This window comes from Elaeis guineensis, chromosome 9 (assembly GCF_000442705.2).
Source record: "Elaeis guineensis isolate ETL-2024a chromosome 9, EG11, whole genome shotgun sequence".
NCBI lineage: Eukaryota > Viridiplantae > Streptophyta > Magnoliopsida > Arecales > Arecaceae > Elaeis > Elaeis guineensis.
The window spans coordinates 20,642,447-20,657,786 of NC_026001.2; the positions used below are offsets into that span (position 1 = coordinate 20,642,447).

The 15,340-nt window shown below is 35.7% G+C and overlaps 1 protein-coding gene across 1 annotated transcript; it reads right to left on the minus strand.

Moving 5' to 3' along the window:
* Positions 1-2,230: 2,230 nt before the first annotated feature.
* Positions 2,231-14,731, minus strand: LOC105051316 (uncharacterized membrane protein At3g27390). The gene is made up of 10 exons (XM_010931685.4): positions 14,363-14,731; positions 13,168-13,276; positions 12,872-13,064; positions 12,637-12,773; positions 5,018-5,306; positions 4,690-4,796; positions 4,463-4,607; positions 3,086-3,284; positions 2,765-3,005; positions 2,231-2,684 (listed from the first exon to the last, which is right to left on the minus strand). The coding sequence occupies exons 1-10, from the start codon at positions 14,454-14,456 to the stop codon at positions 2,429-2,431; spliced, it is 1,770 nt and encodes a 589-aa protein (XP_010929987.1). The 5' UTR covers positions 14,457-14,731; the 3' UTR covers positions 2,231-2,428.
* Positions 14,732-15,340: the final 609 nt, after the last annotated feature.

Below are 15,340 nucleotides of genomic sequence, written 5' to 3' on the forward strand. Positions count from 1 at the left end.
AGATTAAATTCTTCTTTTGATTAAAAGAGGACGTAAATTATCATATGTAATAAAAACATTTTAATTATTTTCATATTTGAGAAAAAGTTAGATCTTGATTTCTATTTCGTCTTAGGTGATACATTAAAGTCTATCTGAATTAGAACTTATAACTTCTAGTAATTTCATATTCGAGAAAAAGTTAGATCTTGGTTTTTATATTAATTTCATTTTTAAGTGATACACTAAAGTAAATTCAGAACTTAATTGAATTCTACATATGACGGCTTTTGTTTCCGAAGCTTGTTCAAAATTTGCCCAAATTGATTAAATTGGTCAGTGGCAGATCAATAATCTTCTAAATCTTTAGGGCGGTTGGACAATTGTAGGTCGGTCTCCTCCATTACGGAAATAGACTTTTTCTCTCAAAATACAGTCTCAACATGGATATTTTCTTTTTGATAATTTTGCTTTTAAAGGAAATTGTTGATAATTTACTTAACCATTATGATAGAAAATCTCTTGATCATATATGCTAATAAAAAGAAAAAGCAAAAAAAAAACAGCTGTCATTAGTGGCAAAGAAGCCGATAAAGAACCTCAACATTAGGCAATGGCTAACTAATCCATGACAAAATTTCTTAGCCACCGTCCAGAACAGAATATCAGATAAGCTTAATGCATAAAGTTAACGACCCTTCCTAACCTTCTCCGGATGCATTAATCTTTTAACCAAGTTGCCAGACAAGATATCAACGTTACCGATACCGTTTAGGGCTATTCTTTTGTGGATAAATATCGTAGGGTTGAAAACGGATCGGATATCATCATATTCATATCCGTATTTATTTTATCTGACGAATATAAATATGAATACGAATATTATTTAGATGTAAAAATTTATATTCATATTTATTTTAAACAGATACAATTTGAATATTAAAAATATGGATATAATTATGAATATTACTTAGATAATTAAAATTTATGACTGTAACATCAAAAATATTATTAAATAAATAATAAATTAAATTAATAATATATTTATATAATTTTATAAATTTTTAATATTAATAATTATTATATTAAATTATATAGGATTATACGTAGATTCGGATATTTAGATATGAATCGGATAGTTGTCTATCCATATCCATATCCGTTTTTTTTTTGATGAAAATAGATATGGATATTAGTCGGATCCTCAAATTTCTATCCATATCTGGATTGATTTGGATATAAAATAAATCCGGATGGATAATATACATACTACTTTTACCCTCATAGATAGATCAATTTTTTCATTGCCAACTTAACTATTTTCTCACACTTCTCTCATGGATAAATTATTTCTCCCTGAATAGTATTTATCCATGAAATGAAACATCCATTTAGAAGATGGATAAGTTATTTTCTCATCAATCAAAAAAATAATATTTTTATTTTATTTTTAATATACCCCTAATTTCATAATATAATATAATATAGTATCACTATTGAATAATAATATTTTATGATTTTAATATAAGATATTTAATTATTAGATATGATTATAATAATATGATGTTATAATACAATATCTTATTTTATTATTATAATATAATATTAATATCTTATATTATTATTATAATAAAAATATAATATTATGTACTAATATATTATTTTAATATATTAATATTATATTACATTATATGTATAGTTTTTATATTTATGAATATATATTATATATTATTAATATTATAACATATAAAATATAATATATTATAATATAATATATTATTATATATTATTATATTTATATAATAAAAATAATATAAAAAATATGGATAGACCTTAGTAACTTATATAGGAAACTAATAATACAAAAAAAATATAAATAACATATTCTTGAATCATTTTTCAATACATAAAAAAATATAAATAAATTATTTTGCTATCTAAATGCAGTTTGGAAAATACTTACCAAAAAAAAAAAGATAAGTTTTTTACCCCTAACCAGTGAAGATTAACGTAACCCCAAATAAGCTGCTTCACATGAAACAACAAAAACAGATATAAAACTACTGCAACTCAGAAAACTGCCAACGGATCAAAGTGGACCTCAATTTTTCAATGTCAACCTTGCAAGCGAGAGCTGGTTACTCCCAGAACCGTGTAAAGGCACTAACTCTTGCATACCCAGATGGCAATAAGATTTAGAGAAGATTCAAGGTTGGATCTGAAATATCCTCGGCATTCTCAGTTGACGGGATTTTAAGAACCAAAATGATTTAAATGAATATAAAAACAAATACAAATTACATTGAATATACAAATGTATCTTCCTGAAAAGATACAATAGAAGGTTTTGATGGGGGCTCAAACTGAATTACCTCACCTGCACCTCAAAAGAAACTCTGAAAGCGAAGACAAATGGCATTGGTGATGATAAACAGAATACACAACATTGTCATACAACTGGTAGTCCATCAGTTGCCAACAATGCCCCTTGATTGTCGCCTTGGATGCTTGCTTTTTTCCCAAGCGACTTTTGGCTAAATAACCGGGTAATGCCACCTTGTGACCTTTGAGATTGTGGAGATACATTAACAGACTGACTTCCTCTCATATTCTTTTCGAGCTCTTCAGAGAGAGACTTCACAAGGTCATCAAATCGGCGTTTGGCCGTCGGATACCTTGAGATAGATTTGGTGATTCCTTGCAACCTTGTAATTGGAAGAAAAAAAAATGTCTAAGATAACAAGATTGAAAAAAGTAGTAACTGATCGCCACAATTCCTTGATACCTTCTAGCAAATGCATCGATTTCAGCTCGCCTCCTCTCATTTAGTGGGGGAGACTGAGCATTAAGATTCTTCAATCGCTTGGAATCACCAAGTAACAAGACCAATTTGGACAAATAGTTCTCTTCCTCTTCTGAAAAATTCTCAGCCTTGATCTGCTCCTTGATGATCATTAAAGGATCAAAGAACCAATCAAAAAATCTATCCTTGGGTCTATTATCAGTGGTTATCAGTGTGTTGTCACCTGAAATCCAAGATGAGCAAATCAAATACATGAAATAAAACAAATAAATCAAGTGAAAATCTGACTGATGCCTGTCTTACTTAACAGTAGACCATCTGTATTGGCCTTTCCAGACCGCAAAAGTGCCTGAAGGATGGAGTATGCTGGCAAACCTATGCTTACTACTCTGCTTCCACCTTTGCCTGATCTGGCTTCTTCAATATCCTCACTGGTTGTAACTCCTTCAGACACCAAATTGTCACCATAGCGCTTACACTCCAAGAATAGGTGTTCAAGTAACTATAACAGTACCTCAAATCAGCTCTCATAAATTCCACATTTAAAATACAGGACCATTAGACAATAATGCAGAGAATGACCATTGATGGTAGCCTGAACTCTAAAGGCACTGATACAGGCTGAGTATTTCTTTGTTTCTCTAGTTTCTTAATAGAAATATGGTAGGTATGCCACCACCAAGATTCAAAACTGGGACCTTAAGGAATATCACTGAATGTCCCTCTTCCTGGGCTGTTCCATAGGCTGTTTACAAATGAACCTAGCCCACCAATTAAAAAGTGGTCGTTCTGTTTTATTACAGACTGAACAGATTCAATTTTACAGTTTGGCAGAGTATTGAGTTTTTGACCATGAGTTCCGATACATATGCACGAGATTTTGATATGTGTGATGCATGCTGGCTAAGATTCATGCAGCAGGGATGGCTATGATCCCATATCATTTATACATGTTTGATAATAGTGTTCTTCTCTTTTTCCCGCTTCTTTCAACCGATTATAGTACTCCAAATTTTAATATATAAACCTTTAAGGGGCGAGCCTTCGTGCAACGGTATGCTTGCTCCATTGTAACCTGAGAGTCATGAGTTTGAAATATGGAAACAGTCTCTCCACATGCAGGTTAAGGCTGAGTACACATCACAGTGCTTAGCCAGCAATGGTGGGAGCCTTAGGCATTGGGCCGTCCCCTTATGTACCTTTATTAGTACTCTCTAAGAAAGGAACAACTAAATTAATAGAAGCAAACTTTATGTTAAAAAAGAGAGAGGTGTGTATCATGGTTATGGGAAAGGAAAGAAGAATAAAAATGTTACAGAGTCCATGAAAGTGAATACAAGGGAGCGAGGGGAGCCCCCTATGGATGAGATACAACTCTGCCATCCCTTGGTGTCATTTTTTTTTTTTAATTTTCAATTCTAAAAGGTTGGATGAACTCTAGTAATATAAAATTGTTCTGCATTGATGGTTATGATCCAAGGCAAGGGACTCACAGTTACTCATTTTTCTGAAAAGAAGAAGGTAAAATACAAATTTCCTTTCCCTCATATGCAGGACAGTCCAGGGATCCAAAAAAGTGGAGTCAAATGCTCAGGTGGAGTCAAAACCCAAGCACTCGCATTATAATAGTAGAGATCATAATAATACCAGGCATGCTTATGGCATGTCTAAATATGTTACCTTGAATGGATTCAATTCGCGGATGCTATTTTTGAAGGATGTAGCGCGTGAAGGAGGGCCTTTTCCTTCCTGTTTTTCCCGGCGAAAAGAGGTAGGCCTGGGGAAAGTGCTTGCATGTAACAATTCCTTCTTCCGATACTGAGGCCTAGAAATATCCATGAAGAATGGCTAGTCAGTGTTTTACTGAAAGCTTCCGGAGAATGAGTGAATGAGAATTCGAGTAGCACCTAGGAAAACAAGACCCTTCTGGCATGTCAAGTATGTCGTTACTGTATTCATCAAACATAGATAAGGAAGCAATGATGTAGCAAAGCCCCATGTATATTGAGGACTCCTGAGGCATCAAAGATTTGAGTTTCGGTATGCATTTCCAGAATGTGAAATTGGAATAAAAAAAAAAAAAAAAACTTTCTTCATATGGCTTTCATACATGGAATATGGATAAGGCAATGATGTAGGTCAGACATGGTTAGATAAACCCCATCCAGAAAAATATGTATCAATGGTACAAGATATATATTACCTAAATATAATGGTCAAGTAAACAAATCAAACCTGATAAGCAACAACAGCTGCATATGCACCTAGAGGAAAACTTGCCATGATGGAGGCTGCAACTGCTCCTGTAACTGCTAATGGCCAGAGGAGTATAGCAAGACCAGCAAATGGCACACAAGCGGTCTCTAGAAATGGTCCCTCTCTGCCTATGAGATCGTGAAACAACCGATTCCATCCTTTGATGAGCATGTATGGGCTCTTGCATATGGCAGTTATTGTGATCACTGGCACATCAATCATGATTCCAAGTATACCAACTAAAAAAGAACCAGGAATACACTGCAGCCTGGAAGATATCAAGTTGAAGTCCTATTAGCCAAACTACTTTATTCAGCCAAATTGCAAAACCAGAGAGAGAGTGCCAAAATGCTAAGCATACTGATGAGTAATAAGATCACAAGCTAATTTTGGTTCCTTGACAAAATAACAAGATTCACTTCTTAGATATTGCGATGCCATAAGGAAAAGGCATGCTTAAAGAAATGATAACATGTTGCCGGTAAGGCCTTTGCCAACATGTCTATATTAAAGAAAAGCATTTTTCAAGGAAATATGTTTGGTGAAAGATAAGAAAAGAAAGGGGAACAGGAAAACTAACAGATTGAGCATGCCACCTCAGTTTTGATAACGTTACTTGTCTAATCTAGCAACAGAGAGAGCAAGAGTGCGCAAATGCTTTGGGTATGGTTGACTCACAAAATGTGGCAATGAAGTTCAGTATTTTAGATGGATTGTAATTGGAAATTTGGTAATGATTTGGCTTAATATTAATTTTACAGGGTTGTCAAAAGCCAAGATAGTCCCTTCAAAATTTGGCTTTGCTGCAGAGACAAAACCTAGGTCTGTTTTAGACTTGCCTTGGCCTAAGACCTAGCTAGTCCCAAAGTAATGCAATATATAACAAAATAGGCTTGTATTTAACACAAATCAACAAAATCGTGTCCTCCATCCAAGTTAAAAAATGTGAAAAAAATCTACCTAGACAACACTAGGGGGACAACCTGGATAGGGTCAACAGGAACTCAAATTGCCTAACCCACTCAGTATGTAGGGTCGGGTCACGGTTATATACATTTGGGTTGGGCTCAACAATCCCTACCAAACATCAAGTTGGGTTGGGTTATGGTTCAGCTTAAACCAATCCTAGCTCAAACCCCAAGCCAAACACGAATCAAGCCAACCTATCCGACTTAACCCAACAAGTAAACAAATAGATAAGTCATATTCACATTTCATATAAATTAATCAGTACATATTTCATATGTGTTTTATATAAACTACTTGTATGTTCTATACTAACTACATCTTTAGTTCTATTAAATTATAATATCGTGTATCATCAAATATGATGAATGATTGATGCCTCAATCCAGCAAATATTAATTCAACAAAATGTACCCAAATTTTCCCTATTTTTAAATTCCCATTCAGCCCAAACTAACACAATTAATGTGGCCTAAACCAGCCCAACACTAACCTAACCCAACCTGAATTTAACTTAGGACAAGTGTAGGTTAGGTTGGATTGGAGAAATTTTAACCCAAGACAGGATTGTGTCATGTTAGGCATGGAAGATATCCTGGTTGGTTTGGGTTAGACCCAATCAGCCTGAGTTGTAACCCAAGAGACCACAGACCTGGGCTCCTAAATTTACAATCAATATTTGTGATCCCACCCATAACTTTGTTTTTTACCACTACCAGGAAAATGTAGCCTTAACTATGTTGTCTTGCACCTAAGGATGCATCTCTATGATACTGACATTCACTCCAGGTCATTATGGAATTGATGCATCAATTGAAAGCCTGATAATGTAAATTCTAAGAGCTGGTAGGAAAACCAAACACATGTTTTGGCTGGATAAACCAAGATTCACACTTTAATGGCATCACGTCAGACCAAGGCTTCTATCTATCAAGATGAACTATTCTGAGCTTAGAACTTACTGATTAGAAGCAAATATTGGTAAGTGATGGTGTTAAATTCTTGACCCATTTAACCATTCCTCTCTCCCTCCTATCCCCCTGCTGCCATAAAATCACAAAACAGAAAATTACTAATCATTCAATCAGCCAAACATCATTCCATCTTGCCATTCATATGGGAAGCTAGTTCCAACAAGTTCAAGTGACACCCAAAAAGCCCCCTAGACTAGTCTGGCCTATAAAAAATACTAAAAAATAGAAAGAATAATTGCTAGATATTTCTTGAAATTATGACTCTGAAAATTTTAAAAAAAAATTAAATATTTGGCTGGTCAGGCTTCATGTTGGCAATATCTGATCATAATGAAAGTTCTGGGATCATAAGTACAGAAAAGAAACAATTGTAGACAATTTCTTGTAGTTTGAAATATCATTTTTTCAATCTCAGTCATGGTCTGATTAGTTGCATTTATGCAGTTGGCCCTCTATGAAATTGATTGTTGTCTATCATCGAACACATGATGAAGGAGGCTGCCACAAGCCCCCCACCTGCCCGAAGTCACCTCAACCAAGGATTCAACACAATTCTTAAAGAATTGAAAATTGACTTAAAGTTGATGTTCAATCAAAAAAAATTGCACATGTTATCCATGAAGCTGTGCTTTATAGTCAATCACCCCATTTCTTGGAAAAGGCTTGGTGATGATGCCAGTGGTGATTCCTTATTTGATCATTATTGACACTGTTACAATTAAATTAACCAATTCTATGATTCTTTACAAGCATGCTTTTACACCCTATCAATAACAGGAGTCTCTATCATCTCATCACAACATGAGTACAGCAAGCCAGCATGCTGAAACTTAAGAAGATCGAGGAGCCAAGTTAGAGCAAAGAGTGCAAGTCTTTCATTTCAGCATCAGCCCCATGTATTCAGTGACTTAACTTATACGAGCAAAAGAATTCATCAGGTGTCAATCCTATGCACATGATATAGTCATTGCACCACTTATTTTTAACAAAACATAGCTTGCATTGATTAGTACTACAATAGTTAATATATCATGTCATGCCAGTTCATGCATACTACATGTATTGTGCAGCCAAGGTACCATACAAGGGTACATACCCTTGTATGACACATATCACTCTGTGCCAGTCCATATTGGTCATGGACCTACTTTGCTTTTCCCATGAGCCTCAGACACTTCCCTGGCATTACATAGTACAGTATGGTACCTATTGTGCCAGCCCCTGATGTGAATGGGCATGACACTTAGTACTTCGCTTCTTCAATACCACATGTTGTGCATGTATATGCTTCCTGTCAAATGAAGACAAATCATTTCAAGATCTAAAAAACCACAAACTTATCAGGTACAATCTTCCATCTGATTAGACAAGTCTCTGCAAATTAGATCCTTTAACCGGAAAAATCTTCTTCTCCCTTTAACTAATGGATGGATGTCCAGAAAATGGAAAAGAGAAAAATGATGAGAACTGATGGCACAACAGAAAGAACAAACAAGAAGAGTTAACCGGAGTAGCCGGCAAGATAAGGGACAGAATGGAGGAGGAAAAGAACCAGCAGGTTTCTGTAGAGTAACAGGATTGAGTGCTCCATTTTTTTATCAGCTCATAAGTCAGTCACCAGGAAGGTGGGTTGGTATGACCAAGAAACATATGCTAGTGTAGTTGGGTAACAAAAAGGTTACAACCTTGAAAGTGTTTGACCCTGATAATGGGTCTAAAAAACATCTTAAAAATCAAATACATGACTTACAGACTTTAGTTTCTAGACACAATTAAATAACATCAAGTGATTCGGTAAAGATATCAACCACTTGCCTGTTAATAACAATTAGCTAAAGCCACAATTTCCGTATAATTTTTCTTTCGTGAATTTCTGGACAGAAAATAAACACGTGGATTGATTATCACATGACATTCTAGTGTCTCCCTTAGTAAATTCTGCTGATTGTGTAAACAACTTCAAGAATATCACCCACCAGTTTTATGAGCCACTGCCCTGTACTTAGCTTCCATAATTAATCTATATAAAACATTATAATTTCACTCCAATTAGCAAAGTTTCTTCCCTCATACTTACAGTATCTTGCAGATTATAATTAATCAATTGAAGATGATCATTCTCTTGAGATATCTTATGATTTGATGCGCTATTTTTTTTTTTTATTAGGAGTTTTAGGATCACATAGGAAGATTTGAGCAACATAGATCAGGCAAATGAGTTTTCCTTCAATTGGATTTTTCAAATATCTTTCCTCTATTATCAAGTGATATATCAGATCTATAGGTGTATACCAAGAGTCCTATTTCAGCTATGTAGTCAGTTACAATCTTCTTCTTCTTCTTCTTTGATAAGACAAAGAACTTATACAAGCCTAGTATAAATACACCCAAAAGAGCCAGAAAAAAAGATATCCCAAAGGACACCGGCAAAACTGCTACATGAGTCCAGAGTGCCTCTCCTGAGTGCTTAGCAACAAAAGTGGCGACCCAGTCTGCAATGTTGCTCGCCTCGTGATAGACATGCCTGATATCCACGAAGGCACATGCCCAGCTACAATCTTCTTTAAGGTACATTTACCCTCTTTAAAGTAAGCAAATTCTAATTTATTAAGTAGGCATAAGCAGATAAGCCCTTTTGTTTGGCAGATCCTTTTAAGACTATATTTTGTAATACTGATTCCAGAATAAACCTTACTATTTATATGTACGTCATCAACATAAACTAGCAAAACCCTAGCTTCTGATGTTCTTTTTGCAAACATATATAAACAGATTGCAATAACTTATTTGAGGCATGTGACACAACAAACTCACTGAACTTATCATTTCATTCGTTGGAAGATTGGTCTGATCCATGGATTTCTTTGACTTGCATGGTTTACTATACACTGAGCAAGACAGAAACAAGTTATTGGTTCACGGAAACTTTGACCTTTATGTCTCCATCTAGGAGGGCTTTTTTAAAATTTCAAAATAATGACCAACCTAGCTGTGGAGATTATAACCTAAGCAGATATAGCTTCATAATATGATAAAACATTCACTATGACCGCAGCCAAAATATATTGGTCATGATTCTAACCCAGGATTTGCATCCCAATGGTATTATACCATACCATTCTGATCGGAGACTGGCACTTGGGATGGATATGGAACAGTGGTTCTCTCTTGGATTGGGATGTTCCAACCATTTCAGTTGGAATGGACTGGGATGGTTGCATCCTTACAGTTTGGCACTTGGGACAGCCTGATTCTGCAATGCCTTTTTTTTTTTAACCTTTTTCTTTTTCATTCTTATTGCTGATGACCATGTTAGTCCATCTTGGTCCATCCCAACTCATCCTAGTACCATATTAAGCTGAGAGGATAAGTGTCAATGTTGGTAATTAAACCATTGAATAAGAGTTTAAGTTCAGTATGCGACCTTGTCTCAGTTTGCTTTCAAAACAATAAATATCAGCAGCCGATGATACAGTTAAGAACTTAGGATAGACTAAAACAGCCAAGAACAACAAGAATAAAAAAGAAAACATTAAAAAAAAAAAAATGTATCCCAATACATCGTGACCATCCAGGTGCATTCCAAGCATCAGAATGCAACCAAGATAGGTGAGACCACGGAATGCCATACCATGCTGAACTGCTGGTACACCCATACTGTACCTAACCGGGTTGGTACCAATATGGTGTCTCGCATCATAGACACTCAGTATGCTATCTCGTATCATACCGAACCACTACCAACACTATAATAAAATGGTACCAATGTGGGGTCCGGTAGTGAGACGGCAAATCTTGATTGAGATAGATTCGAACAATCGAGACATCCCAGTTCAATAGAGAATTGAGGTCTCGCAAGTGCCCTAGATTTTTGGTTTCCTATTCGACAGATATGGTACTAATGGGACTGTACAATTCCAGCAAGACCTAAATCCAATGCTGTTTTCCCACCCAAGAGTTAAAATTTCATGTCTTGGACATAAAGCATATAAGAGTAATGTGAAGATGATCAATTCCAAAGACGATATTAAGCAACAGAGAGTACAATATGGTAGCAACTCTTTATGAATAGCAGCATACGTGTTGCTCTATTCAACAAATTCAAGGGTAGCAAGAGACATTGGTTGATGTAGTCAGATTATTGTGTAGGTTGAAATGGATGGATACCTGCTTTCTAGGTACTTACTGTTTCTTCAGCCTTCACAGTTCAGTATTAGCATATTATTGCAAGAGAACAGAAGTAAAATTAGATTGTTACCAGAAAACATGATCATTTTAATATCAAAAGGTTATTATCCAAAAATAAGCACTCATGGAAAAATGAAAGTTGTGTGCAAACAACATAACATCCACAACACAAACTACTTCAAAGAGGATTTATACCCTTTTTAAGGTTGAGTACTCTAAGTGCATGGGGAGAGAGTTCATCCCCCAAGGTTTTAAGCCCAAGTATCGGTACATAACGAAACTAACATGTTTCAAAAACTTGTAAAAACACCGATATTGACCAGTATGGTTCGTCAGGTATTGCCAATATGCATCGAGACAGGCCAGTAAGGTTAGTATGTACTGGTACAACTATTTCAGCATCCCAGCACAAGTACTTGTGCCGATTCCATCCAGAATGATATGGTATCGATCGCACCCCATTTCGGTGGTTTTTGAAACCACATGTTCTTGATAGTCAATAAAGTGGATGAAAGCAAATCCACTAGGAAAAATGATGAAAGAATCAACATTAGAATAGAATAAGAACAGTTGTTCAAAATATAAGGAATTTTTAATTCAGTAATAAACAAGATCACAGTGTCAACCTATGTAGGAATCTTTTGTAACAAGGGTTTAGGGCTATAGCCAAACCACAAGTTGCATGAGAAATATATTGGTACAAACAAGATAAATTACTATTGTTGGAAAACATATGTTTTACTACATTCATTCTTTTTCAAAAATATAGACACCTTGCATGGACATAGGGGAATTCTGGACCAAGCATATTCCCATATCCTCCCTACCATGATAATTTAATTTTTCTTTTCTACTCAAAAAAGAATTCATTCTAAAGGTAAATTTACACTTAAAAATGCAATATCCAACTAAGGAAAATTTAAGTCCATAAAAGGACAATAGAAAGAGTTAAAGGAGTATGCTAACCTACACAACCAAATGCAACTAAATCAACCAAATATTCAACCAAATCACCACCTGTCATTTTTACCTAAAATTACAAGAAGTGTCAAATTTAATAAAAAATAATTCCCTCAAACAGTCCTTATTAGTCTTGCATGCAATACCAAGTGCACCTTCAGTTATTTCAAAAGTTATTGCATGACACTACCACAAATCAAGCATGTCATACACATGATGGCACTACGTCATTTGTGTTTGTCTGTGCATTTAGATGTGTGTCTTGAACCTAAATGAATTTTCCTTAAGCTTTTTCCTTGAGTTAAAACAAACATAGATCAATTTTCAAAATTAAGAATAGGTCAAAAGCACAGAATTGGAAGCATGTTGATTTGAAGTTACATCATCTATTTTCTTTCTTTTTCTATTCCCCCTTTTTTGTTTTACTTAGAGCTGTTCAAGAGATTGCACAACAACAGAAATTAGAATACACAGAGGACAAACTAAGGGTAAAAAGATCAAATGTCGGACCTGATCTCATATGGTTTCCCAGCTGGAGGATCATGCAGACGGAGGTCATCCATAATTGAGAAATAAGAGTGAAAGCACACATCTTTCAAGTCCCTGACCACTGTAAAGCATCCTTTAATCGTACTCCATGTTCCATCCTACATTTTTTGAGTACCTCAAAATCTGGAGATATTCTAAAAGAGAATATACCTGAAGACTATCCAAATTAATTCTAGAAGTAACACATAAAACATACCACAAAACAATGGATAAACTCATTTGTCTTTCCTTCTCCAACAGCATCAAAAGTAGCAAGTACTGGTGCGAAGAAGCCATACCCAGCACCCACTAAGATACTTCCTGAGATGCCAGCCAGCGGCCACAACACTAAGATGACTGATATACCAGTGCCAAGGACAAGCTTTAGGACAGGTCCTAACTGTTTGCTTCTGCCTTGAAAAAAAACCAGGGAAAACAATTAACATGTCATAAACAATACAGATGACAAACCAAAAGAGAAAGGAACTGTGAACCGATATCGATATGTATTACCTTGCTATACAGTAATAAGTCCAGATTGCATGTGCTGGCCAGAGACCCAAAATGATTGCAGAATTTCCAATTGTCATGATAAGACATATTAATGGGAAAAGCAGAGCACCTGAAGATGAAAAGTGAAGAAATGATTACATCCTGCATGTAAATGAGTATCAATTGTTACCACTACTTATAAATTACATCCTGCATGTAAATGAGTATCAATATTTCCTGTGACCTGGAAATATCCAATACTAATCACGTGGCTAACAAGGAGAGGAAATGGGGGCATGGAGATATAGGCAAGGAACAAAAAATGAAGAAAAGAATTATGTAGTATTTTGGTACCCATCGAAAAGAAGTGGCAAGTCATGAAGGGAAATTAAAATAGAGAAAAACAAAGAGAAAGAGCCAGATGGGACAAAGTGAGAAGAAACAAGAATTTGATTAGGACCCTTAGATAGTAGTACTAGTCAACCTAAGTACTCCAGGTGATCTGACAAATATTAGATTGTTTAGAGACCAGTAACCAGGTTGTCAGCCTAGTCCAACAATTATTAGAAATTTAGAACCCTTAAATAGTATTACCAGTCAACTTAAGTACTCCAAAGCAATTGTAGTATAAGCTCTAAAGATCTATCCCTATAATTAAAACAAAATTAATGTTTGATACTCCTGCAGGAAATCCTTGTCCAAATATGGGTTCATTCAAATGCCCTAGATAGCTTTTGGATCAGTTAGTACCCAACAAAATCTTAATAACTAATAGCATGAGAAACTCTAAATTTGGAGCTGGTAGAAGCGCAAATGAATCTGCCACCTCTGCAACCAACAGAAGATAAACTTATCCTCCAACGATGAGTTCAAAACCCAAGATCAGACTAAGACTTGAAACTCAGTAGTTAAGTCAAAATTTCCATCAGTATAATTCACCTGACAAAACCATTCCAGAGCCTTAATCGTAAGTCATTTTAAACCACAGTGTAATCTTCTTGTTCTTCTTCTTTTGTGTCCGTGTGTTTCAACTTAGCAAAACCAATTTGAAAGCTGGAAATTTTCTGAAGAAAAATGGCCCGCACAATCCTGTAATCTCTAACAGAAAAATAACTTCGCCTAATCCATATACTCCAAGAAAAATTAAACCTAACAACAAATACCAAACAAAAGAAGAAGAAGAAGAAGAAGAAGGAAGAAGGGTTAAAGAACCAACCTTTGATGATGCCCAGAAGCAGCAGCCCAAGGAAGTAGGGCAAGAAGCGAAGAAAGCTCCAAAGCGTTGCCCAGAACCCCTTCGGAGGCTCCATCACTCCAAGAAAAGAACCCCCAGGACAAACCCTTCAAACCCACATCAAAATGCCCTCAAAACTCCCAATCAACCGCAAAGCAGACCAATCACTTTAAAACCCACCAAAAAAATGCGTCGAAATCGCTCTTTTCCTCCTCCTCCCCCACCGAATCCACCATGGCCGATATGGAAACCGAAGTGGGTCTCTCTACTCCTCTAATAGAAACTCGGAATCATTTGGAAAGTGGTTGGGACACGGAAGCCTTTTTAGGAGAAGCCGGCGGTTAACCAAACCGCTTTGCCGCCGGCCGAGAGACGAGAAATTGGAAGTATTTGAAGGCATTCAGAAGCCAGCGGCGAGAAGAGAATATATGCTTGCGTGAAGACCGTAGAATAATAATCAGTGGTTTAGTATTCTAAGAAAGGCAAAGCGGAAGGTAGGCCACAGCCACCGGTTTGGTCCACTTGATGGATGGACTCATTCAATCATAGCCATCCATCTGTATTAGATGATGATTTATGAATGTTAGATAAATAATGGCATTTTGGATGGACAATATTTGTGACATAGAATCTAAGTTACAATTATGGCTTCTATTTTGTCAGTAGTGGAGTGTGGGTGGTGAGCTTGGTTAGAGACGGGCTAATCCTTTGTTTCATTGGTGGATGATAGAATGTGCTTTTAACCAGTGGTTTGCATTTTCTTCTGCTGGTGGATTCAAGATTGAGTTTTAGAAGAAATTATATTGTTTTTAACTAGTGGTTTGCATTTTCTTTCGTTGGTGGATTCAAAATTGAGTTTTAGAAGAAATTATATCTTCCACGGCATGCTGATCATGCATACAATCAATTACACTCGTTCATTTCTACGTAGAGATTGACGGCATGTCGTGCATACGTAGA